Source organism: Eupeodes corollae, chromosome 3 (genome assembly GCF_945859685.1).
Source record: "Eupeodes corollae chromosome 3, idEupCoro1.1, whole genome shotgun sequence".
In the NCBI taxonomy this organism is placed as follows: Eukaryota; Metazoa; Arthropoda; class Insecta; order Diptera; family Syrphidae; genus Eupeodes; species Eupeodes corollae.
Window position 1 is genome coordinate 79,647,898 of NC_079149.1, and position 27,438 is coordinate 79,675,335.

General features: G+C 32.5%; 1 protein-coding gene and 1 long non-coding RNA gene across 2 annotated transcripts; one reads left to right on the forward strand and one right to left on the reverse strand.

Moving 5' to 3' along the window:
• Positions 1 to 4,287: 4,287 nt before the first annotated feature.
• Positions 4,288 to 26,449, reverse strand: LOC129948975 (heterogeneous nuclear ribonucleoprotein U-like protein 2). Its single transcript, XM_056060142.1, has 9 exons — positions 25,976 to 26,449; positions 18,590 to 19,342; positions 17,179 to 18,518; positions 16,854 to 16,982; positions 10,874 to 11,045; positions 8,226 to 8,932; positions 8,044 to 8,152; positions 7,907 to 7,986; positions 4,288 to 4,541 (listed from the first exon to the last, which is right to left on the reverse strand). Exons 1-9 carry the CDS (start codon positions 26,118 to 26,120, stop codon positions 4,398 to 4,400), a joined length of 3,579 nt encoding a protein of 1,192 aa, XP_055916117.1. The 5' UTR covers positions 26,121 to 26,449; the 3' UTR covers positions 4,288 to 4,397.
• On the forward strand, positions 5,608 to 6,156 carry LOC129948976 (uncharacterized). Its single transcript, XR_008781988.1, has 2 exons — positions 5,608 to 6,023; positions 6,063 to 6,156. It is a non-coding gene; the product is annotated as an uncharacterized LOC129948976 (long non-coding RNA).
• Positions 26,450 to 27,438: the final 989 nt, after the last annotated feature.

The window sequence follows — 27,438 nt, forward strand, 5'->3', positions numbered from 1 at the left end:
ACAAACACTCTTCAGCTTCGGCTACGTCTGCGTTACGGTGGCCTTACTTCGTGGTTGCTTTGAATGACATTTCTTTTATTTCATCCCTCCAAAGAGCAAATATTTTGTTTGTTGAAATTTTTTTACAGCTGTTGAGCTGTCAGACAAAGCAAATGTTCAGATAATTGAACTAGAGCTTCCGTTTGGAGTCACATTAAGTTACATAACGTTAATTCCTTACGATTGTCAAACGAAACGTTAGGTCAAAGCTATATTGTGATAGGCGTCAGGCAAAGCCGAAGCTGAAGCTGTCAAATTCCAAGTACATTTTTTTTTTAAATAAGTATTAACATTTGTGGAGATAGGAGTTAATAGGGAGAAAAATGCGGATCTGCTACAAATCAATTAAAATTGCCTCATTTAAAGCAATAAGAGGGGAAATTTGTGTGTTTTATAGATCTAGATCAGGAATAAATAACTTTATTTTGCCCATGGAAAACCCCATATAAAACTTATCGGATTTTAACTACAATCAACACGCTAAGTCTGATGGAGGAAAACGTTTAGTTTTTTAGGGCGAAAGAAAAGTCCGTCCTCTAGATAATATAGTTTAACTATGGTTGTATGCTTGACAACATAAGTTGTCGTGGAAGATTAATGTCATATTGACATTGATGGTATCTAATTCGACAACTTGCTTAAGCTTAATACCCTTATCATAATCTTCAAAGTCGTTAGTACTTGGCAAGACTTACTTACTTAAGGTGCCGCTACAGTCCTGTGTGAACTAGGGCCTCACCCAACAAACCTCTCCATCTAGCTCGGTCCCTAGCTATATGTCTCCAGCTTAGCGCTCCAAGTTGGGTGAGGTCACCTTCCACTTGTGCACGCCACCTGATCCGCGGTCTTCCTCTACTGCGCTGTCCTGTGGGTGTCGATTGGAAGACTTTCCGTGCCAGAGCATTGGTTTCCATGCGCTCTTCGTGCCCCAGCCATCTTAGTCGTTGGACTTTTACCCTTCTGGCTAAGTCTACGTCGCTGTACAGCCCGTACAGCTCGTCGTTTCTTCTCATATCATAGTCCATGCTTCTAAACCGTATAGCAGGACGGGGATGATAAGGGTCTTATAAAGCGACACTTTGGTCCCTCAAGAGAGAACTTTTCCGCTCAATTGCTTCCTTAGCCCAAAGAAACAGTGGTTAGCAAGAGTTATTCTACGTTTGAATTCAGCGCTGGTGTTGTTTTCTGCGTTTACAGCGGAGTCTAGGTAGACGAAGTCCTTGACTACCACAAAGTAACGTCTATAGGTGGTGATGTTTTAACCAAGACGTCGGTGTTGTAGGTCCTTTCTTGACGACAGCATGTACTTTGTTTTGCCCTCATTAACCTTTAAACCCATTTTTGCCGCTTCTGCCTCAATACTCTCAAAAGCCCCATGGACATCACGCTGAGTTCTTCCGATTATGTCCATGTCATCAGCATATGCTAGTAAGTGGACAGACTTTTGAAAGATAGTGCCTCTAGTGTTGACGTGTGAGCTCTGCACTATTCTTTCAAGTACAATGTTAAAAAAATAGCTTAATAGCGCATCACCTTGTCTTAAATCCTTTTTGACATCGAAAGGTTCTGCTAAGTTGTTTCCAAAATTTATGGAGCAGCGTGAATTCTCCATGATCATCCAGTACAAACGGACGAGTTTGGCACGAATGCCAAAACTTGACATAACTCTATACAGCTCCTTCCCTGTCATATGCGGCCTTGAAATCGATGATATTCTTGGGTTTTTTTCCAGGATCTGCCGTAATGTGAATATTTGATCGAGTGTGGACTTTTAAAACCACACTGATAAGAACCTATCAAGTTGTTGACAATGGGCTTTAGACGTTCACATATTACGCAAGAAAAGGTTTTGTAAGCGATGTTAAGTAGACTGATTCCTTTATAATTAGTGCAGTTTATTAGAGGGTCTCCTATTTTTAGGATCGGGCAAACAGTACTGAGGTTTCATTCATCGGGCATGCATTCTTCCGACCATATCTTACAGATCTTAAGCCATCTGCTCCAGCGGCTTTTTAGACTTCAGCTTAAATATGGTAATCTTTACTTGGTCTAAGTCGGGAGGACGGGAATGTTGGCTCTCGTCGTCTATGTTGAATGGATTATCCTGCCAGACAGCGGAATTTAGTTCGTCGTCGCCGTTATACAGTCTGCAGAAGTGGTCCTTGCATATCCTCAGCATTGACTGCGGTTCCACTATTATGTTTCCACATTCGTCTTTGCAGTCTTCGGTTTTAGGTTTATGCACCTGTGAATTTCGTTTCACTTGTTCATAAAACTTTTGGACTTCATTCCTGCTTTTAAACCTCTCAACATCTTCATGCCCTCTCTTTTCCTCCTTAGAAGTCGGTGTTCCTCTCGCCTCTTCTGCTCATAGAGCTCATGAGCGCTCTCGTCCTTTTATGCAGCGGCTCTTTGCGTGCCTGGTGTTTGTCTGCATTTGCCTTGCCGACAGTCACTATCAAACCAGGGGTTCCTTGTGGGTAGTTTCTTGAAACCCAGCACATCAGAGCCGGCTTCTCTGATTGCATCTTGGCAATGTTGCCATATTTCATATTGAAATTGATGGTATCTAATTCGTCAACTTGATTAAGCTTAGTATCCATATCATAATCTTCTAAATCGTTAGTACTTGGCAAAACGTTCGAATCAAATAATTATCACCTCTATGGAGGTAGCCAATTGGAGATTTTTTCCGATTTATCCAATAATTACGAATTACATTAAAACCTGAATAAGTGCCTAAATCATTTGTTCTTTTTTTAGAATAATTATTTTAAGAATTTTCTTTAAATACACAACTCATCTTATATACCTTCCGCTTATCTTGGCCACTTAGTTGACTTTTATATTGCATACTTTCAATAAACTTTACCTAAAAAACAAACTTTTTTTCTGTTGTAATTTTCTGGGTTCGTACCTTAAAATCCTACAATAAAAAAAACACTGACCTTTTCTTAATCTGTTAACGATTTTAATGGCAGTTTGCTTTACAGTGATTTTCTTATCTGCTACTACTTCTCATTTCGTTTAAAGGGTAAGAATGACAAAAGCAAAAGCATAAAGCACCCGATGATCGTTATTAGATTTTTTTTAGAAATCGAGTTCTTCAACTATTGTACGACTTATATTGATTGGGCGCCCATAAAGCACCCGCCGATCGTTATTAGTTTTTTTTTTCATAAATCGAGTTCTTCAATTATTGTTCGACTTTCCAGCTATTTCATGAAAACTTAGGCTTACATTTTAGCAACTCGAAAGTAGTAATGAAGCAAATATTTTTGAAAATTTATTGTTTTTTCGCGACCATCATTGTTAAAATCATATATTTTCCAAACAATTTACACACGTTTGCGTTAAACCAAATTTTAAATTGTGTGAAAATTTTTTTTTTGTTTCTTGAGCTTTGATGATCAATCAGTTGGATGTGATTAATAATAAAATAAAACTAATCCATCTCCGTTTCGCCAGTTGTTTTCCAGCTTCAGGGGACAAACATAATATGATCAAGTTCCTATTATCAAATTTTAAATTCTATATCAAAGACTATATGAGAAAAATGGATATTGTTGTAATAATTACACATTGTTTGCACCATATGTAAGTAAAACACTACTTTTTAAATTATTTGTTTACTTTTGAAATGAAATGTGTATTTAAGATTTTTTACTCATTATACATTTTTAAGTTTAGTCTTTTTTGTATTCCTTTCAGATTTTGTTTAATCAATCCGTGTACATATGTATAAGACATACATTTGTTTATATAAAGAATTAAAAAACCATGGGTTAAATAAGAAAGTAAGTTTATTTTAAAATGTAGAATGTTCTACTCAAATTGGACAAAACATAACCTAGTTAGTTTAAAAAATCAAAGTATCTTCTAATCAATATGCATGTTTATGTTTAATTTAACTTGTTTTTGTATATTTTAAATCATTGTATCCAGCAAAAAATATTGATTTTAAAATAGAAACAAACAAAAAAAACACTATCGTACTTTAAAATAGAAAAAAAATACACTATTGTAATTTAAGAATAAGCTTATTAGCAACTGTAAGACTTTTGTATACTAATATTTTTAAATTATGTATATTTCTGTTTATTTAGAAATACTTGTACTTTTTATCAATTTTATCTTATTGTAAGATAATTGTAATAAGAAGATAATATTGTAATGAATAGTAAAAAAGAAATATATAAACATTTTTGGTGCATTTTTATATGCACTCGCAAATTTGAAAAACGAAAATCAATTTTTTTAGGTGTATATTAGTGTTTTGTTAGAATATTAAAAATATACAGAATAAATTTCTATAAGATATTTTTAATGAGCGCTGATTTTGATCTTTTCTGCTAATTTTATTTCTTTAAAGATCCATCCACGGAGGAATGCGAGCTCATAACGGTGGTGCCGCCTTGGTTGGGATATGAGTACTGGGACCAATATTGTTGATTGGTATTATCAGGAATCATGGTGCTTTGCTGTTGTTGCTGTGGGTTGTTCTGAAAATAAGAATATAATTTCAATATAATTAACCTTGCCGATTTTTAGTTTTTTTATACACAAATACAAACAATTACAAACTTTTTCCCTAAATATACGGTTTTACTTCATTTCAAAAACAAAATTGCAAAAGTTTTGGTTTGGAAGTTCAAAACGATTTCAACTTTTATGATTTGCATTTCTTACTGCTCCTTCCAGATAATTAATGTTTGTATTTTTGAAGTAGCGTGGCTATTGAATACAATTTTTTTTTATCAAATGGCGATTTTTATTAATATTTGTGTGCGGGTGAACGAAATAAAAGAAAGAAAGAAAATGACAACAGAAGAACGAATATCTTGATGACAAGAATGTAATATAAAGGGTAAATTCACAAACGTCAAATTCGTTGGTAGTGATTGGGCATCACTGCCTATTTGCGATGCTTGAGAAGCAGAAGCTTTTTTGCCATGTTTGAGAAACAGAAATGAAATTCCAAAGTTTTACGAGCAGGTGAAACGGAATTCACAAAAAACATAAACCTCGAATGGAAGGTTGAAATATCATAGCAGAACTACATTCAATGCTGAAAAGATGGAATTACTACTCCTACAAACTGAACTGATGAAATGAATTCCGCTGTTGGACATGATCAGTTCAGTTTTCTTTATTGAGTCTTAAAATTCATTATCCTGCCGACTTCATTAATATGTCTGGCATATTCAAAAATGTTTAATAAAAGAATAGTTTAAACATTTTTAAATAACTATATATGCATACATACTTCAAGAATGTATTTCATTAATATAATCGTGTGTTTGCTTCCGACACACGTTCACTACTTAAAATAAACTTAAAACTAATAAACTAAGAACTTAAAACTAAATAACAAAAGATGCATTCCATATGCAAGCTACGAATATAAAAGAATTTTATTTCCTATCAGGTTTTTTGAGTTTGTAATAAATATAGTAAGAGCAATTCCTTAGTTCGAAATATAATTTAAAAAATTAGAACAAGAAACTTTTGATTTATTCAAACAAATACAAATAATAGAAAATTAATTTAATTTAATTCAACGGCTATACCAACTATGTATTATAAAAAAAGGTATACAATACATTTTTATATATGTCTCTTTTTTGTTCAATATACAAAATAAAAACAATATTATCCTCGAAGAACGTTCAATGTGCCTTTTTTATAAAAAGGTAAAGTAAGTACATCATTTGCTGCCATTGGAGGAATAGAGAACCAGGTACTAAAACCATACGAGATTAAAGGTCTTATCAATACATCAGAATTTTAGTACTATGGGATAGATGCTTTAAAGGAAGTAAGGAGGAGTTCCTGAAACAAGTTAGCCCACATTTTTCAGTTTTTTTTAATCCCCAAGATTTCAAATACGAAGTTAAACTAGGTAAAGCATTTTGTAATTTTTTTGGCCTTACAGCAGCAGCAAAAACTTTTGTGTCATCTGCATACAGAAGTTCGGATTCAGAGTTACAAAAAGGCATGTCATTTAAAAATACATTAAATAGTTTTGGTCCAAGTAATGTTCCTTGAGCAACTCCTAAGAGTACTGGGAAAGGATATGAAAACTCCAATCCAATGACAATAGACGCAGTTCTTGAATCAATCTAATGAGAGCTTTAGGACAGTTCAACCTTATTAACTTAAAGATAAGAGCTTTATGCCAAATAGAGTCAAATTCTGTCTAAAAAATAGACCTCCTAAACTTCAGCAACTGCCCTAATATGCGAACGTCTAAAGCCCCTCATCAACAACATGATCTTTATTAGTTTGGCTTTAGACCAGAGGTGGAATCGACTAATTCAATAAGTGATATCACATTTTTGATAGTTAAATTGACTATGAAATTATAAAGTGAATCTATAAAATATCTTAATAAAAGTATCAAATATTTACTTTCCTTTTTTTCGAATGTCGTAAGCTTAGCTTTGTCGGTGACAAGTATGTTTTTTTTTTTTAAACTAAAAAAGATAACTGAGAAAATATTTAAATATTTCAGTGTGAGCGTTTGGCATCCCTAGTCAGAAACAATATATTTTTTGGAAAATTACCACATTTTTTTTTACAGCTACCAATTTGAGAATCACCTTATGTACATAGATAAAATTCGTTCACTTAGATTGTCATCAATCAAAAATTGCATAAGCCCATTCAACCTCAAGAAAGTCTACAGGAAGAGAAGACGAAACAAGCTGTACGGGTTGTACAGAGCGCATGAAAACCAACTCTCCGTCCCGGAGAGTTTTCATCACTCAACTCTAAATACGCAACTATGGTCATCTAGATGGAGACCGAGCTATTGTTTAAAGCGACATTACGAAAGAACTTATTAACAATTTCAAAAAAAAAAGTTTCATTGTGAATGTGAAACGTCGGCGTATTCGGACTTACTGCAACCCAATAATATTCGTTGGCTAAGTAAAGGTCATATTATTGAACGTTTCTGAATGATTAAAGAACAAGTTATTTCCTTCTTGGAAAACTTGGATACGACGGAAGCAAGGAAACACTCAGTTCATAATAAAAAAAGCTTTGGTTTTTCTAAGAGATTTTCTGAAATATTAATATGAACTTAACATTTAGTAACGTAAATGGGAAATTAAAATGTGATTTAATACAAAGCGTGTCCGCTTTTTGTAGTAAGCTACATGTATTGGAAAAAGTTAAATTGGCTGCGAAGTTATTCAGTCTTTCTAAAGCTTCATTAGAATTGGAATAAATTGACCTTCAAGAAGATATTTCCCTGCAATACCATCGTTATAGTTTTTCATTAATCTTACAGTTACTTAAATGAAGCAAAATAAAAACTACAAAACTTTTTTGTTTTTTGACCTCTATTAAAATATTTTCAACCTGGTATCTGGATCGCACTTAAAACTACTTGCCGACCCCTGCTCTACACCATCTTTCAGGTTGTGTGGTTTCCTATTCCGGTTGTGTATCTGTACACAGATTTTTAATTTTTGTATACCATTTTGCAAGCCATTACTGCGATGATTTCTTAAATTCGAAATGACTATTAACTTTAAATCTAACTACGTAGTTTCTGCTAGAGTTCTCCTTAAAACAATTAGTACCAAGTTCCACATAGGGAAAGTCGACCATCAGAAATGTACACATATCACTCTATTTTCATAAAAATTCTGTTTAAAGTAATGTTTGGCGTTATCGTTTGCACAAATCGATTGTTATTTTTGATATTTGTTTGACAACACCTCTAAAGTGAGTAGAAAACTTCAATTCGCTAGTCAAAATAAGATCCTGAATTTTTGTTTTTGAAACATGAATAGTGATTTGCAATGTAAAACAAGTATTATATCAAGTGTTGTTAAAGAATTATTAAGAAATATACCTGGTACCAATTGGCCCACTGCTGTTGCCTGGGATCAGCACTATTTATTGGCCATTGTGCTTGCTGTTGGTTTCCATAGCCTGTAAAACAAATTATTATTAATATTTTCCTTTTTTTAAATCTAGTTTTTAACGAACCTTGTGATTGATCGTAACTCCAATATTCATGTTGTTGCATTTGTTGCTGACCTACCCAATTTCCACTTCCCTGCATTTGACCCCATTTACTCTGCGATGAACTATTTTGCTGGAATAAGAAATGTTTTTTTTTTTTTTTAATATACAAAGTCACATATTTTTGTATGATTATTTAATCTTACATGTCCACTTGACTTATGATAGCCATAGCCATCTTCATTCGAAGAGTACTTCGATCGCTCAAAGCCACCGCGACTATCTTCTATACGATTGTCGCGGTGGCCAGACCGAAAATCCCGCTGATTATTTCCTGAACGATAATTACTTTCGCGACGACTTCCGCTCTCTCCTCCGTCTCCATTACGGTCCCGACCGCGGTCTCTGTAATCTCTTGATCCACCACCGTATGAATCATAGTTTCTACCACCTCCACCGCTACTGTTTCCTCCTGAGCGACCACTAAATCGATCATCATACCGATTGCGATTATTGCTAACCCAATTTTGAGAACCTCCACTGCTGTATCTGTTATTGCGATTGTCATATGATCGACTGCCACCGCCTCCACCATATCCCCGATCATCGCGCCAAGGAGCAGATGATCCACGGGATGGTGGACCCCAACGATTTCCTGAACTTCCGCGGCGATCGTGGTTGTTGCCCTTCCAGCGGGAACCTCTGAAATCGTCACGACGACGATCCTCGTACCGTCGTCTGTCATCACGTTGCCGATTATCACGACGGGGTCGTTTGTCACGCGAGGCATCAATATCTTTGCTGCCTTTTTCGTTGTAACGCTTTACTTCATCCTTGGCTTCATCGTCCTTTAAATCAGTATAAATGATGTTGTCAAACCAACCAAATTCAAGTGATGGTAAGGTGAAACTCGCTGAAAATATTCAATGACAAAAAATTATAATAATTCAAAACAAAAAGTTTGTTTTAGAGAAACCGATGAACACAAATACATTTTTCAAAACAACTTATTAACACGACTTTTAAATGTTTGATTGGTAATTTAATGATGAGAAAATATATAGTGATATTGATAACAGATATTAGATAGTTTTAAATTAAAATTCTTTTTAAAAACTCATCATAGAGTTTATGAAGGAAGACAGATAAGTTAATATAACTTACTTCAATTTGCAGACAATTGACTTGTTCGAAAAATAGTGATGCATAATAGCTTGGGTCAAAATTGTTTGTATTTGATTGAAAAATTAGATGAAATTCTTATCTATTTTTCTTTTAATTCCGTAGATAACCCAACTTTTATAGAGTTAAAACCAAGATATGATTCATAATAGTAAAATGTTATTTGCACAACAAAAAGGTAACTCCAAGTTCACTAGTAAAAGTGTACATCACTCTAAGAACACTGGTCAAATAAATAAAAACAAATGTAGTCCACCATTGAGTACATTACAGTACGAAACAAAAAGGCTAATTTCGCTTTGGCAAACTTATATTAATTTAATCCGCATCAATTTTGGTGCTGATAAATCAGAAAGTTTATGTATTTTAAGTTAAAAAAAATTGGTCAAAATGCAAGGATAGAATGTATACACTTTTAGGAATCAATAGAATCAAAAAATGACACCCATTTTATATATATAATCCTTCCAAAAATCATTTTACTAGACATATCATTCAGGCAATGGCTTAGTCAATGATAATTATCGGTTCTCGTCGATCACCGAAATTATCAAGAATCTATGGTGGTCTGTTGTCATTTGTCTTTCTAATAGTCTTAGCTACTAATGTGTAATGTTTCTTCTTCGTACGTTTATGTTCGAAGCAGTATAAAATATTTGTTTTGCCTTTCTCACTTTTCTCACTTGACACAAACAATTTAATTGTATCCAAGTGGTATTGCCATAAAAATCAGGAATTTCCATAACAATTTATAGCAAATAAGTAATTTCTAAAATGCCAAACAAAACGAAAACTTGTTTTAATAAAAACTACCCTTGTTACATGATGGTGTATGAAATTTTGGAAGAAATTTGAAGTTCGTTTAGGGAAGCCAGTGATTTGTTACTTCAGTATAGCTCAAGAAGAAATATCCTTAACCGTTAGACAAAAAAAACACTTGTTTTGAAATTGTACTATTGTTTTTATATTCAATTTCGAATTCTTGTTTTTTGTGTTAAATTGAAAAGTCAATTCATGTACCTTGAATTCGTTTCGGTTTACTTGTATTGATTTCTGAAGAAATTGATTTTGCAAATCGAAAAATATGAACAGCAACCGAAACAACAACAAACGATGATAAGATACATTCAAAAACAGTAGTAAATAATTCAAAAGAAAATGACATAAAATGATGAAGTATTTTTCATCAATCAATCTGGTGTATTGTCCAGAAAGTTTAAACAATTTTTTGGGTATACACTCATACAAAGTTTGATTTGCACAACATCGATTGAGTAGGACTTTGTTTGAAAAATAAGTTTTTTTTTTAAATAAATTAATATTTGTTTTCACTTGAAATTAGATCATAGCACTTCTTTAATGAAACACATATTTTAGATACTTTATATACCTTAGACTTTGGAATTCAAAATACCTTTTATGATATTAAAGAAATTTAATAAAACATATTTTTGAATGAGATCACTAAAATAAAAATTAAATATCTTTTTCGTTTTAATTAAATGATCTATAACTATATTTACCTGTAATGAAACATTAATTGTTCTTTTTTTATATATATATTTAAAATAAATAACATAATTTTATTTAATAAGATAACATTTTTAAAAATAGGAAAATTATTTTATTTCTACCCACTTTCTGATTGCTTTTTGTTTGCAATAATAATTACCTTTTAAGTTATTAAGTGTTGATTCTTTAATTGTATTTTCAGTGCCTGCCTCTGTTTTCAACTGGTTGCGCTTTTTTAATTCTTCTTCAGTTGGTATGCATACAACAGCATTGCGTTTGAAGTCTCCAAAACCTTTCATTTTACGTCGCTGTGCAGATGCGAATGCATTTGTCTATAATATTTGGATGGGAGAGGCAAAATAGTGTTGATATTCGTATGTTGAACTTTTTTGTAGTATTTTGTTTTTAAACGATACACAATCGTTTACTAATTACTAATTACAGATGAAATGGCATTTAATCTGCGTAGCGCAGTCTCACATTCTTATTTTGCAATTACAAAATTTGTATAATTCGTAGTACGTCGTTTTAAATAATTAATTTGTATATATAATAATAAAGTACTTATGTTTATAATTATAAAATACGGTATAAAAAATATATCACATAAAATATTTTTTTTCTATGATGGGATTCATGTGAAGCCAATACAGTAATAGTATAAAAAAGAATAAATAAAGCAACTTTGATAAAAATAAGGTTTTAATATTAAATATTTTATTGAAATTTTTTGGCTATTGCCTTTTAACTACTTATACTATTTGTGTTAAGTTTTTGTTATAATTTTTGTTGTGTACTTTTAGGTTTTGAAATTCTGATCGCAGTTTTAACATCTGACACAATTTAAACTAAATTAGGATCACAATATTTCTGTGTTAGATCGATATAAAAATATACATACTTAAGGTAATTTCATTGTTAAAATTAGAAGGACCCCATAGGTTAGGTTAGGTTAAAGTGTCTGTCCAAGATGGAAACGGACACACTTAGGCCAGTTTAAAGGACTTGTGACACCACATGAGGCTTCTTAATTAGCTCAATGGAACCAGTTTGAGTCCCTTACGAATCGTGAGAGGCTGAGAAGGACCCCATAAATATACTATTTTTGGCGTTGTTTAAGTCGAAGGTTTTATCTCAGAATATCTAAAGATTTGGCGAAGGTTTTATCTCAGAATATCTTAAGAAAATGTTAGTTTTACATTCATTGGCAGTAATTTTTCGAGCAACCAAACTCATTGAAAATCTGTTGAAAAGACTACAGACGGTTCCGGGGGCGTTCAGATTCTGCTATTAAAGCATTAAAAAATATAATTTAGCACATAGAAGAAAAAAACTAATAACAACAAAAACTGTAACATATATGCGAAAGTCTACCTAATTCTATTACAAAGTACATACATTGTTAAACAAATACTATTTAATTTCTTAGCATTTCATTATTTGGTCTTATTTTTGAATAATATGCAAAAATACTTTAAAACTTCTTATATAAATATGTAAATAATATTCCTAATAATATAAAATGAAATAATTTTTCTTTTTGTCAAGTGTATGATATAATTTGAGTGAATGTTTAAATCACACAGAAAAGATTCGTTTTTTATTTATATTTTTTTATATAAGACATAAATATACATGTATGGGCGTATTGGAATATAATTTGTAATGAAATGAAAGTCAAATATGCAATTGTTGTTTTCCCCAAAATCATATTTTCTTAGCTAAAATTTGGAAATAATAATAAAATACATACATACAAAATGTATTACTTCCTATTCATAATAGTTTGGTTACAAAATGTATTACTTCCTATTCATAATAGTTTGGTTACTTTCAATAAATAAAAAAAATCACTATTGAGTCAGGCTTGTTGCATGGATATTTAAAAGGAAATCTTTGAAATAAAAAATTGGATAACATTGATTTATCAAACTCCGAGGGCTTATGCCATGATTATTGCTTTTCCATTGAAGAAAGAAGAGGCCTTTGACATCAAAGGTAACAAATTAATTTGCTGCTAATTAATAGGTGAGCGTTCAAAATGTATAACCCTTCATTACATTTGCAATTTTGTACACCTACATACTAATTTCTTCACTCAATCTTACTTGAATATATATTATATATTCGAACTAAACTAACAAATTAATTAAGAAACAAATGAAATTGAGATAGAAAAATTAAAATGACCTCTACATTCAGGAAATATTACAACATTCAATTCAGAAATGAAAAAAAGGCCTAAAGAAAGTGTTTTCACAACAATGAGTTTTTCACTATATTGACGCTTAAGAGGTCATTTTCTGTTTGTGTTTAAATATTGATATAACGCAGTGTTACTTCACAATTAATTTGATTACCACCCCTATTCTGCTATTCATCGGGGGGGATTTTTTTTTTTGAATTTTCACTAATCACTATTTTGCTATTCATTCGGAGTAAAACTGTATACAGTGGACGTCCAATATAACGAATGCCCGATATAGCGAATTTGCGATATAACGAACGCTTTTGAAATTTACATTAACATCTCTAAATAACGAACGATGATAAAAATTTGCTATCCGATATAACGAACGCGTATATATATTGCCTTAAAATTATTTTTTTTCTTGCCATTGGGATCTGTGCATATATTTTTATGTCAACACATAAGTTTATTCTCGTACATATGTATATGTGTGCGCCAAAGGTTCAAAACTGTAACAAGCTTTCTGTTTTTCGTTTAGTCTTCGCATCGCCTACTAAAACATTTTTGTCAGAATTCTTATTTTTTGGTTTGTCTATCGCTATGCAGTTTTGAATTTTATGTACGGTCTTACAAACACATATTCAATGACATGACGGCAAGATAATGTTAGCAGTTAAATAGTGTTTTTTGTTGTTTAAAGTCTCGTCTGGTTGAAACGCTCCGTAATAATTTTGTAGATTTAGTTTTGTGTACAAAATATTAAAATGAATACAAAATCTCAACGTACTCGGCTTTCATTAATACAAAGTCAAAATTATTGATGAGTGCAACAAAGGCGTTTCACTTAAGGAAATTTCAATAAAATTCCGTGTGCCAAAATCAACAATATGTGGGATTAAGAAAAGTCGCACAAAAATCTTGAAGAACCTGAACTTGACACACAATGGCTCTCTACAACCTAAATCTATGCGAAAGGGAGAGTTTTCTAATATGGAAAATCGGCTGTACAAATGGTTTCTTAGACAAAGAGAGAAACACATTCCCATAAGTGGTGCTATACTAAAGGCTAAGGCTAGTGTTATTCATCAACATTTTTTTAAATGGAAAAGTCGATCGATATAACGAACGCTCTCGATATAGAGAATGACCTCGAACATTATATCATTCGTTATACTGGATGTCCACTGTATGTCGGTAACTTCTGTAATGCTGCGCTATATTCTTCTATTCACTTGAACGCATTTATTCTATACAATTCAGATCCGCATAAGAATTGCAGCGGATTTTTCATTTGATGTCTGGTTTGGTGATTGTTGTTACAAAATGTAAGTAAAAACTAATTTATTGCTTAATTTAAAATAATTTTTTATAAATAAAAGATTATTAACATTTTAAGGGGAAGAACGACATACAAGGAACAATTTCCAACAATAATTTCTATAATGAAATTAAATAGATATTGCAAAAAATAATGCAAAACGACAACACGAAAACCTCCGAGAATTTTGGACTATAGCCTAAGAGACAGACTCAATCTCCTATAACCACCAATGCAAGACGTAGCTGAGTTTTTTTTACTTTCTAACTTTTCTCCGGCTCTCTCTTTTGAGGATTCTCTTATTCCTTTGTCAACAATTGGAATAAAAAGTCCAATACTATATATTTCCAAAAAATAAACAAGTGGATTCATTAAACTTAATATTTGTATTTATCCAACATTCTCAAGGTTGTCACAGCTGTTTTTGTGAATGTCAAATTGGTTTAGGATAATGTAGTTTAAACGATGGATAGCAGAATGCAAAGGCAGTTTAAAAGGGAATCGAATATACTATCCACGTGAATAGCGGAATAGGGCTGTACGCCTTTCCATGCTTTTTCTGTTGACGAGCGTTTCATTTGAGCGTTCTGAAAAATATATTAAAATGGCTCTGTTAATATAGAACTTATGGAAAACAAGTGTGAAGGCACTTGTCCCATTCTGGGCTAAACAAATAATAAAACTTAAACTAAACTATGGACCGAAGGAAGACCGTGATTTTTTTTTCAAAATTTTACTGGACAAAATTTATTTGGAAATAATATGCCACCTTCTATCTAAGTAACGCCAACAAAAAGTGAAGGAACATTTTAAAACAATTTTAACACTTAACATCTGAGGAGTCATTCCGTAATTTCCGAAACGATAATCGTCAAAACGATTATCATTAACGATATCGTCAATAATTTTCTTCACGAAACTTTATCACTATCGTCTCGTTCAATCGTTTTCAGAATAAGTTCGTTGAGTATATTATACTATGACTGAAATGTCAAAATGAACTCAGTGAAAGATAATGCTTGTTCAATAACTTGAAAATGTTATTGAACTTGGTTTTTCTCTATGGGAAATTTTAAAAAATTGCAAAAAATGTATTGTTTGTTTTTGTGTTTTCATTTGTTGCCGCCGAAGATAAAACTATATTATCGAAATGTTTGTCCAATGTCTGATATTTTTGTAAATCAGCTGCAGTAATAAACCCAATTTTGTACAAGGGAAGGAAGTGAAGACTCTATTTTATCCACAGGGAACATAACTTGGATTCAAAATATTTTTTGCTTCCAAAACTAACTTGGATTAGTGCTTTGTGTCGAATATACAAATGTTCCTCCGCCCCAAATTTTCAATAGTTACAGCAAATTTTAATATTGAAGGTATATACATTATTTATGTAATGTAGAACAACAACCGTCTGGCAAATTTATTGTTAAACTACACCGAAACTTTTTTACTTCAATTTGCTGAGTTATTAATGGAAATTGATAGCAAACGATACCTACTTAGCTATCGTGCAAACTCTCTCGTTTTGACGATATCACTTTGAAGATTATCGTCTTACGTGAAGTGAGACTATCGTCGAAACGCTATCGTCTAACGATTATCGTTTTATGAAATGACCCTCCTGATGACGATCAAACGAATCTTTTCTTGTTTGAGCTTGTTTAAACAAAAAAATAAAAATGAAAATTTAAAATAAGCGTTTATGTGCAGTGCGAGATAGATGATATTAAGTTTTCTCTGAGTCCAAATTTCCGTGTACTAACATAGGTGCACTTGCACTAATTGTATTCAAAATACTGATTTCTAAATTTACCTTTAATGTTGTCAATTTTAGCTATTGCTATAGCAACGGTTTGCTCTTTGGGAAACTCAATTTATAATGACTGCTTAGCTAGTAAACAGAATGACTTAAAATGAAAATGAGCTATTTTGTTGTAAGCAATGGTACTAAAGTTGAGTTCCTATGAAATAAGTAATTTGTTTGAATAATTATTAACTTTTCTTACGGAACTGTTTCTTTCGAGTTTATTAGCAATTAGTATATAATGGCGAAACCATAACGTTTTAGTATGTTTTTTATATTGTTCACATACTTCGATTAAAATGTGAAATATTTTTGTCAAATCCTTTCATTGGGATGTTTAAACATAAGACAAACTATTATTCAAATCTCTTTTCGATACAAATTCAACCTCACATATATATGAAGAATAACTGATTACAAAAATTATTATTGAAACAACCAATTTTACGCCCATTTCGTTTCCTTACTTTCAACAATTTGCAGTTCAAATTAAAGACTAAACAAAATTAAATGCTAAAAACTAAATCACCAAATGTCAAACATATGATTATACCATAGATGTTTATACTTTTCTCTACAAATATAATAGAGGAAGTAATCTTAAAAATAGCATCTACATACCGTTTGTATTAAAGTGATCTAGTCCCTGCCTACCCAACATTTTTTAATGAACCGTTCTTCAATTATTATAATTTTTTTCAAATCTATTCATTTTTAAGTCTGATTGTCACTGCCTTAACTTATTTATAACGATTCTTTTCATTTATACAAAGCTAGTTGTGCTTAAAATTAGTATTTGCACAAATGAGTATTAATTTTTATCATACCTGATCGAGAATGTAATTTCGACGTCTTTTAGTTGCTATTTCTTCCAGTGCGGATAAACTTTGTAAACACAATTCGTACACTTTGTCCCAATTGCCTTTGTGAAGAGGTTTTCGAGGTTTGCCATCAATCTAAGAGAGAGGATAGACTTGGAGTTTAACAGTATTTAGGGCTTAAATTATTCCGAAAATATATTAACTAATACTGTTCTTTGAATAATAATTAATATAATCATTCAACATTCGCGTTGCTTTAAGTTTCATCATTCGCATAAGAACTCTTTAAGCTAAAAAAAAGGAAATACAAAATTTAAAATTATGCCTTTACCGTCATTTTCGAAATTAGGTCATCAGCTCCTATGGTGTGATACCGCTTCTCGGGATTTTCTTTAATATGGTTAAGAGCCCAGTAGGTTTTTCCTGATCCAGGTAATCCAACTAAAAGGTAAACTTCACATTCCTTGCGACTATCAGGTCTTTGTGGACCGCTAATGAATTTATCTTCTGGCGTTAGGGCAATTAATTCATACCCAGATAACAGAATAACTTCCTCCCTCTCTTCAGGCTCAATTTCCTCCATAACATAATCAGGATTCGAATCCTTCGAATTCCTACTTTTTTTATTGGTGTCTGAAGTTACGTGTCCATTTTCTTTTGCATCTTCAGCCAATGCCTTATTGTTCTCTTCATTCTTCTCATCCTCCTTTTCTTCATTTTTAGTAGGATTTGAGCAAGATTCCGTTTCATCTTCCTTGATATCCTCTTTGTTTTCATCAGATTCATCTTTGTTTTCTTTAGATTCATCTTTGTTTTCATTAGATTCATCTTTGTTTTCTTCTTTGTTATCTTCTTTGTTTTCTTCTTTGTCTTCATCTTTGTCGACTTTTTCTTCAACGGATACGTCTTTCTGTGATATTTCTTCATCATTTTCTTTTTCTTCACCCTTATTGGATTCTTTGTCATCTGTGACACTTTCTTCCTTCTTTTCATCATCATTCTCATTGTCGTCCATTTTAGCTTCATCTACCACTTCCCAATTATCCTCAGTATTACTGTTATCCTTTGCGCTGGCTTCCTCGGATTTGCAGCTATCTTTGCGAGGATTTTCTCTTTTCCGCATACGTTTTGGACGTTCCACATTACCGAGCAGGTTCTCACTGTCAGCAAAGTTTACTGAAACCTCGTAACCTTTTATAAGGATGTGAGGAAATAGAGCGTCTTCATCTTCGAGTATTTCTTTGTTGAATTCAAATGCCGTTCCTTGTTCTTCACCATTTAAAGTGAACTGAATAGTGCAAGGCGTGCTGTCTAAATCCAAATAACAACCGACAACATCATCTAATTTTAATGGTTTAGCATAATCCATGAATTCTTTGTTCAAAGCTTTTTTGCCACTTTCACAATAAGCAAAAGAATTTTCCTCTTCTCCCAACATGAGACTGGTCTTTGTCGTTGAAAATCCACAACGTAAGCCTCTTATAAAAGGTTCATCTTTAAACTGATTAGTAGTTGTCTCTTCAGCCAAGCGCACTTCAAAACAAACTTTTCCTTCACGTACTCCGTAGTTTGCGCGAGCTCCAGACCATACTAAAGAATATATGTCTTGAAACATTGGTTTCGCCGAAGTAAAGGTCACTGGATCAATTGTAAGATGTAAATCGGAATCAACTAAAACAAGAAAAAAGTAACATTTGATTATCGATTTAAAATTTAAAACAAACAAAGTCAATTAAACTTACACCAACTTAGGCCAAATTGCTTGTCTTCAATTACTGGTTCATCCTCTTCATTTATCGACTCATCTACATTTTTAGATCGACTTGTACTTCTTTTGACATTTGGAGATCGGGAACGTGAATTTTTCGACCGTGACCTACTGCGACTTCGATCTCTTGTTCTAGATCTTGATCTTGATTTGGATCGAGATCTAGACTTTGAATGAGATCTCTTCCGGCTTAAACGTTTTTCTTTTTTCTCGGAAAGTTTTTCCTTATCTTCTTCTTTAGAAACCTTAACTTTAGGAGATTCTTCTCCCTTTTTTATTTCTAGAGTCTTGTCGACATCCATCGTCTCGTCTTTTTTCTTGTCAGATTCACTACTTTCTAAAAGACTTTCAGAAACAGAAGTTGACGATTTGTCATTACTTTCGGTCTTAGCACATGGACCGTCAACTTCATTATCTTCATTCATTTCTACATCCTCCTCATTCATTTCCACATCCTCCTCGTTCTTTTGTTCATCTTCGTCAATGTTTAGTTTTTCATCTTCGTCTTTTTCAATAGATGATTGTGACTTCTCTTCAGATTTAACAGTATCTTCATCGTCTTTCAATTCTGACGTTATGGTCTCTGTTTTGTCTTCTTCAATTAGCGGTTCGAGCGTTGGCTCAGTTTTTTTAACTGGGGATGGTGACGGAGAACGCGTCATAGAACGAGTTCTTCTACTTCGCCTGCTTGGTGTTGAAATTTCAGTGATTTCAGAAGTGCCCCCTTCTGTATATAAACAAAATTTTAATATAATTAGCAATATTATAATGTTAAGAAGGGTTTAAGATATGCTTTTTCTGATTGTTATCGAAAACAACTAAAAACAGAGATTAAGTATGTTAAAATGTATAAATAATAACATTTAAACATTCTTACGAAAGTGTTAAAGGATTTCAATCTTAGGATTATGAAGAACTAGTATATATATAATATAATATTAAGCTGGAAGTACCGAGTAACACGTCAAAAATTTGTCGATTTTCATGAATTTTTATACAGAAAAATAATTAAACTTTCTTTTTGAGAGAGGAAATATTAAAATGGTTCAACACGCGACACGGCGTAACCGAAAACATCGTCTCCTTGGTACCCATACCGTTTTTTGAAAAACGAAAAAGCTTTGATTCATACAAATTTGATGGGACAGATATTATAATTCCAGCTTAGCCTACCAACACCTTGCATATACCGATACATATGGTGTAGCAGTATGGTGGACTGCGCTGGACGCACCAACAATTTAACAAAAAATTTCAAATGCTCATCTCTTTTCCACATCTACCTTGGAGTATGGGTCATTTTTGGAAGACGAAGCGAAGCACTTATGCACAGATGGATCTAATAGGTGTGTTTTCAGATAGAATAAATCTATGTCATTCATTTCATCATCCCAATCACTGTAGCATTTTCCAGACAGAACTTCTGGCCGTCAAAAAAAAGCGTCTCTTAGTTTAAAGAAAACGTGATATCGGCCAACGATATACGCATCTTTTCAGATAGTCAAGTTGCCATAAAAGCAATTGACTCTGTCTCTATCAACTCAATAACAGTCCAAAACTGTGGATCATCTCTTGAAGAGATGGCAGAACAGTTAAACATTTACCTTATTTGGGTGCCGGGCCATAGCGACTGAACAGGTAACGAACTTGCAAACAAAAAAAAAAACAATTTTACCTCAGTTGGGTAACAAATCTAACGTCGGTAGACGTTACTAACAAAATGGACAATTTTCAAGAAGAAATGGTAAGAAAACATCTGGAAATTGAGGAGGTAGTTTTTTCGTAGACTACTACATTAACTTGAAGCTCGTTTATATACCTGAAATGAGCTTGATTCGGCTCGAATCCCTTTGGGGATCGGAGACGAGTCAAAATTTGTGAAGAAAAACCTGTATGGAGGAGTTGGTTTTACAGATAATGCATTATGGTCCGTTTATTTGCATGTTTGTGTACAAAAAATATAGTTCTGTTTTAATCAAATTACAAAAGAAAAAAATAGACATGGGGTAGGTATTCTTATATGGTTCTGAACTAATCAGTTCTTCATTGTTTACGAATCAAACTATCTCACTTGCAATTCACACATCGAAAACATCGACACACTATTTGCATTTTAGAAAGTGCTGTCAAACTTAATCATTTTTAAACCTTCTTGTGCAGTGGAAACACCAAAAAAATGTATTTAATCTAAACTGAGATAAACCTTTGGTTGAAACATAGCAAAACATAAATATCTTTTCTATTGTTTTCTCTTGCAAAATAAGCCCAGTTAGTCCATTTTCACTAACAATAGATTGGTTTTTCCTCAATGGAAAACACAAATGATTCCAAATGCACAACTACTCAACGAACACAGCCATCAAGATACAAATGCAATATCAATCGTACCAACATTGAACGAAATCAGATAAGATCCATCGAGACTCGTATAAATGTCAAAAAGCCATCCATAGTAAGATTCTACTCTAACTTTTATGTTATTCGTGTAAGATCCTACTATACTATAGATAGATTTTCCAACAAGGAGTTTCCGTGCTCCATATTATTAAACTACAAAATCTTTGATACGAATCATATCTAAAATCTACCATCCATTATTTAGTATAAAAAATAAAGAAATTGTTTTTACAAATTCCATTCCTAAATACGGTGTCACAAATAATAACACCTGGGAACCCAAAGCCTTAACTGTGAAAATCCTGAAATTTTCAAGATTCTTAGGTATATGACAATTGAAATAAATTGATCTTGTATTTTATTAGATTGCGAACAATTTGTTCTGAAACCGACAAAATATCGAAGGCTTGTTGAACAGCTTGTATCTTGGTCTTTCAATGTTCATGTTTGTTGCCTCAACTATTTCTTTGCGCTTAAATTCTTTAAATTTGAAGACATTTTTATTTAAACATTTATTTACAACGCATGCGCTCGAAAATCTAATCATATAAACCCCTGTTCAAATTTTTAGTCGTCCTTTTTAATTTTATTCTAACAAATCTGTGAAACAAAAAGCGGCAACTGCAATTTTGCTTTTAATAACCAAGTACCCAAAATTATGTGCAAACACACAAAGGATTGCAATTCAGCATTATAACCATTACAGATGCTCTTATGCGGAGAAAAGCTCTCTCATAAGGTCTGAACTGCACATATTTATTGGAAAGTTTATATCGAGACAGAGCCGAAGAATGCCGTTATCAAATTTGTACACTTATCGTACACTCCCCTTGAAGTTTGTAAGAAGGGGTTGATCCCTTGAGTTAAACTCTAATTGATGGTGGGGTTGGTCCAAATATAAGTTTCTTTACTTCTAATGTATCTTGCGAGGAATTAACAAATCATCGAAAAGTAATACTTACGGAAAATGCCTTTTCATATTATTCTTTGGGGTTTAGCATAAAAACTGTGGGTCTTCAATGCCGTTACATTACTCGCTCAAAGAAATGGTTGAGAGTTGTAAGTCACTGGTTCTCTACCAGGGTTATTGCGGATGTACAAATTTTGACATCCGCGGAGGCGGATGCGGATTTTTTGGGACTCATATCCGCGGATGCGGATTTTAGAATGTATTACATAAAAACAATTTTAAGTCCTTTAATAAAGGAAAATTGTATTTATTATGTTTGCGTTTAATAATTAAATAAAAATGGGTGAGTTATATTTAAAAAAAAGCAAGATTGCAGCCTTCTCAGACTTTAATCTGTTTCTTAGTGGATCGTTTATTAATCCAGCTCCGCTAAATAGTTGTTCGCTGGGAACACTGGCTGGTGAAAATGATAAATACCTCAGTGCAACTTTAAAGTATGTTCGATTTACTTTCCACCAATCAAGTGGATTATTATCCAATTCTAGTCTTTTTTTATTTCGGTAACATGCTAACTCCCTTCGGATAAGTGCTTCATGACTAGCGTTATCAGATTCTCCTTCACCTTCGTTTTCAGTTGATGAATCTAGCATCATTTCCATATCGCTTCTGAAGCAAGCCTTTGTTTTATGTTTATAAAAAAATATCATACCTCCATCTTCTTTCTTTAAAAAAAAAAAAAGATTTTAGTTGTTGGCGCTCTCAAATAAAACAAACTCTTCTGGGTGGTTTGACTTCAAGTGGTTTTACAACAAAGAAGTCGTGCGTCCTTTTCGTGAGTATGTTTTACGACATATTTTGGATTCGGACTTGTCAGGATCATTTTTATTTACATTAAAATAGATCCAGATGCTGCTTTTTGTTGGTGGCGGCATTTATGTTCTGTATTTGTATCACTTTTATATTTAATATATAAAAATAAACTGTCCTTTGGCCACTTAGCAAGAGCTTTTATATCCTCTGTGACCATTGCATATGACTTGTTGTTGCTTTTGTCGTCGCCTACTTGGGACCGAGATTTTTTAATTTAAAATATTTACTAAGGGTGAAAGGGTCGTTTTTATTGATCATGGTATAGTATGCCGTGCTGTTGCTATTTTCGAATTTGAAAAAAGCGTTAAAAAAACATCCGCATCCGCAAAAAACTCCGGTAATTTATGTATTTAGTCTCTACAATTTGATCACAATAGCTTGTGTTGTACTCCTGAAATGCATAGTTCTGCATTTCTAGAGGTTTCGAAGAATGAATAAAATAATTTTAAAAATGAATAAAATGATTTCAAAACGAGGTTTATAGGCAGGAATGTTCAAGTAAGTCGCTTCCAAAAAGTCCCATGTCTAAATAAAAGATGCGAACCAAAGCTGACGACTTTTTTATTTAACACCCTTACTGTTTTGAATAACATTACAAAATAATGATTACAACTTTTTGTAATTTGGATGTTTGAACCTCATACATTTAAAAAAAAATATAAAGGGAATTATTCATTTGTGCCTTTTTTTACCTTCGTTTTAAATATAGTTTCTATTAGTGTGTTTTGTAATAATATCTCCTATAAACTTAGAAATCAAAAAGAATAAGAAATAGGTTTTTCGTGTAAATGCTGGTCAAAATATTAATGAAAACTTGCAAGAGTTTCGTCAAGGAAAATCAGCCTATCTTTTTGGATAAAGATTTATGCAAAACGCTTAATCATAATGACTATAAATTCTCCTTGCGTGTCATTTAATGATTGATATGTTGGAATTTACTAGATTTTCAAAAATCGGAAATCAAATATTTACCTGCATACAGTGGTAGACAAAAAGTTAGCACGTTTGAAGAAGATAAGAAATATCGTTATTTTACTTGTGTAAGTTTGTTCTAAGCAACTTTTAATTGCATGTAGTTATTGACAGTCACATTAAAAACTCAAAACTGTTACTCTTAATAAATAAATTTGTTTGCGTTTTGAGAAAACTTCATAAGTTTGTAATTCAAATTATTTTTAGCTGGACATTAATCCGTTTAGTTGAACAAAAGTGCACATTTCGAGGTAATCCATATGTTAATATCAAGTTATTAAATAAATCAAAATTTACTTAAAAAGTCATGGCAAAAAAACAATAGTGCTAAGAAGATAACAAAAAATAATTTTAAAGACCAAAGATAAGAAAAGGACACTTTCTGACATATCCAATCTGTTGGAGTGCTGCAAAAAATGGTTTACAACGCGCTTCTGCATTTTGAAGAATTTCGAACCATTCAAAACATCGAGCACTGTCCTCGTAAAGGGAAGACCACACCACAATTAATTTATCGTTTGTCAGCCAAAGATCCGTTTCAGAGCTCCAGTGCCATCCGCAAATCCGTCGATTAAATAAACAAAATGTACGTGGTTGCCCTGCCCAACGAAAGCCACTCGTTTAAAAAAAAAAAAACTTGAAAGCCAGATTAGAGTTTGCAAAAACAAATTTGAACAAACCACTCAGTTTTTGGAAAAACGTGCTTTGGAGCAACAAATCTAAATTCTGTCGGTTTGGTTCAGATGTCAAAAAGTATGTATGGCGTACACAGAATATGCAACGCAATCCTCTATATACTTTTAGAATGGTCAAACATCGTGGTGGGAATGTTATGGTCTGGTCTACATTTTCCTGGCACGGTGTTGGTCCTATAGTAAAAATTGACACAAAAATGGACCAACATATGTGCAAAAGTAGCCGGATACACCATATGATTCCATTTTCAGAAGAAAATTTACCACTTCGATGGAGATTTATGGATGATAATGGCCCTAAGCTCAAATCACAACTTGTCAAAATTTGCTTAGAGGTCAATAAAATTAACGTTCTAAAGGGCCAAGCGCAATCACCCGATCTTAATCCGATCAAACATTTTTGGAATGATGTGGAATATCAAATTGAAAAAAGAAAGACGAAAAATTTGCAAGAATTATGACATTCCAAGACAACAATGCGTGGCTTTCATTGAAAGTTGGTCTAGAAGAATCAGTGCAGTCATAAAAAACAAAAGATTCTCTACCAAATAAGGAATGGTAAGTTGCATACATTACAAGTTATCCATCTAAAACTTAGTGTGCTGAACTAATGTCCAGGTAAAAGAAGTTGTTTTAACAAATTTGTCAATTCATTTTTTACAGGTATAACTTGTGCAATGATCTTTTCGGTAAAAACATACAACTCATTTTTTTCATTCTTGTCCACCACTGTATATGTACCTTCAAATGACCCAAATAAGACTCGACTTTTTGTCAGATTTTGACTTGTTAATATATAAACAACTTTCGTTTTGCGAGATGGAGCCTTAAAAGCAAATATTGCAACAAAATAAATAAATATATAACTTGTAAAGTGTATAAACAAAAAAAGCAATAAGAGGATTTAAGAGACCTTTGAATGTAAGTAAGAAGGCAAAATTCTAATTCAAAAGCTTTTGCTTAAGATAATTGTTCTACCTTTAACCCTCAGCGGAGCAACGCAGTTGTATGAGCGGGGGCAGATCCAAAAAAAGGAATTTTAAACTCTTAATAGCCGGCGATTTACATAACTATTAGGTTTAAATTAAAAAATGCATTTTTTATGATTTTATCAATTTAATATGTTAACACCCCTTCTGAGACCCCTATCTAACTGTTAAAACAATTTCAAAACATACGCGTGTTTCGCTAATGCAAAAATCCTCACATAAGATATGTCGTTGCCGCCAATTTTTTGTTTTTATAATTTGGAAGTTAAGGAAAATAATACATACTCTACGCATTCCTTCTTAATGCACCTATACACCATTTTAAGGGTTGTTAATAAAAGTGATAATCTTTTAGTGACGTCATAATCACATTTTCTATACACTACTAAATAAAAGAACACGCTAAGGAAAATATATTTAAAAATACTATTTTTTTTTATTAGAAAAATAAATTTTAATAATTTCTTAAAGTAATACCTATTACATCGAATAATTTTCATGAAAATTTGTATTTTTCTTCTACTCACCAACAGGAGTTTTATTATCAATGGCGGCTTTCAACCGTTCAATAAGTACAGCTTTAACACCTTTTGTATCTAAGCCACGAATTTGCAACTCATTTCTGAGTTCGGCAACTTTCATTTTTTCCAACTTTGCTGTATCCATTGTCATTATTATTTATTTTTCAATTAATTTAAACTAAATGAAAACTAATATTTCGTCCGAACCAACCTTCGCTGAAGGTAAAACATGCACGCGGAACTTTTCCACTTTAAAGTGAATCAAATTTTCGTGTTGTGTAAACTTAAAAAGTTATTACTTAAACTGGTTAACACAAAATAATAGATCTAATCAATTAAGTATACGAGCAACAACTCAAAAACTGCTTACTATTACTATCAATCTAAAGAAATTAAGTTGAATTTCATAAATATCCAAATTTCAAATATTTCACTTGTTATAAATTAGGTACATAAAACTTTGTCTGCGAAATAACTAACGTAGATGGAGATGAAGAGAACGTGAAAGTAGAACCTAATGGAAATGTATATAGCGCATAAACATCATTCCATTGATATTGGAAGTGGGATATTTTGTGTTGGGAATTTTTAACAAGTAGCAATATAGTTATAATTTCATGGCAAACTTCAAAAGACCACTTTGGAGAAACTTCATTTTGTCCGGTATAAAACGGGTTAGCCCAAATTATAGCCAATTCCAGTGAAAAAATTTAAATACAATGCGGAATAAAATACAGTGCGTTCTTCATAAAAAGATGAGGTTGAAAACTTTTGCATAACAAGTTGACAAGTAAGAAGTAGTATCAATTCGAAAGGGCATAGTTCCATGGTAAAACAAAATCCACGAATAGATTTGGTCAAGACAGCCAATTATGATTGGCAGCACAATCTTTCTGCCTGCTTAGCCTTGCATGAATAAAAAAGAAAGAAAGGTAGATTAGAGATATTTATAGTTCATTATAAAGTATTAATGCATTAAAATTCGGAAAAGGATCACACTAATGTAAGACAAATATTGCAATTACTTGCAAGAACCTCACAATTAAAAGAGAATTAACAAAAAGATAAAAAGGTAACAAAACGTTCAAAATGTTAGAAAGTAATAAAATTAAAAAAAAAGTAGAAATGTAAAGATTTTCTTACACTTGGAACATTGTGGCAACACTGATGCAGACGAAAATCCTACAATAAAAACGAATCGGGACGTCTTTAACATAATCTTGGCTTTTGCATTATAACAATTTCCTACTAAGCTAAAGTGGATATTATCTTCTGCATTTTGGTAGCATCCTTGCAATATCTCTTGCAATAAAGCCATATTCGCTCAAATTAAGTAATATGTGGCACCTTCTTGATGAAACCATATATTTTACAAAGTCGGTTATCATATGACAATAACGCTCCGAATTGAAGGTTCGTTCTATCGTCGTTTTTGAAGAAGTAAGGTCCATTTACACCTCCGGACCACT

Bases quoted from the DNA above. Each gene is read 5' to 3' on its own strand.
- LOC129948975 (XM_056060142.1), bottom strand. From the start codon at position 26,120: ATGACAATGGATACAGCAAAGTTGGAAAAAATGAAAGTTGCCGAACTC. The intron at 8,933-10,873 runs GTAATTATTATT...GAATATTTTCAG, and splicing joins AACACTTAATAACTTAAAAG to CGAGTTTCACCTTACCATCA. The intron at 7,987-8,043 runs GTTCGTTAAAAA...TTTGTTTTACAG, and splicing joins GAGTTACGATCAATCACAAG to GCTATGGAAACCAACAGCAA.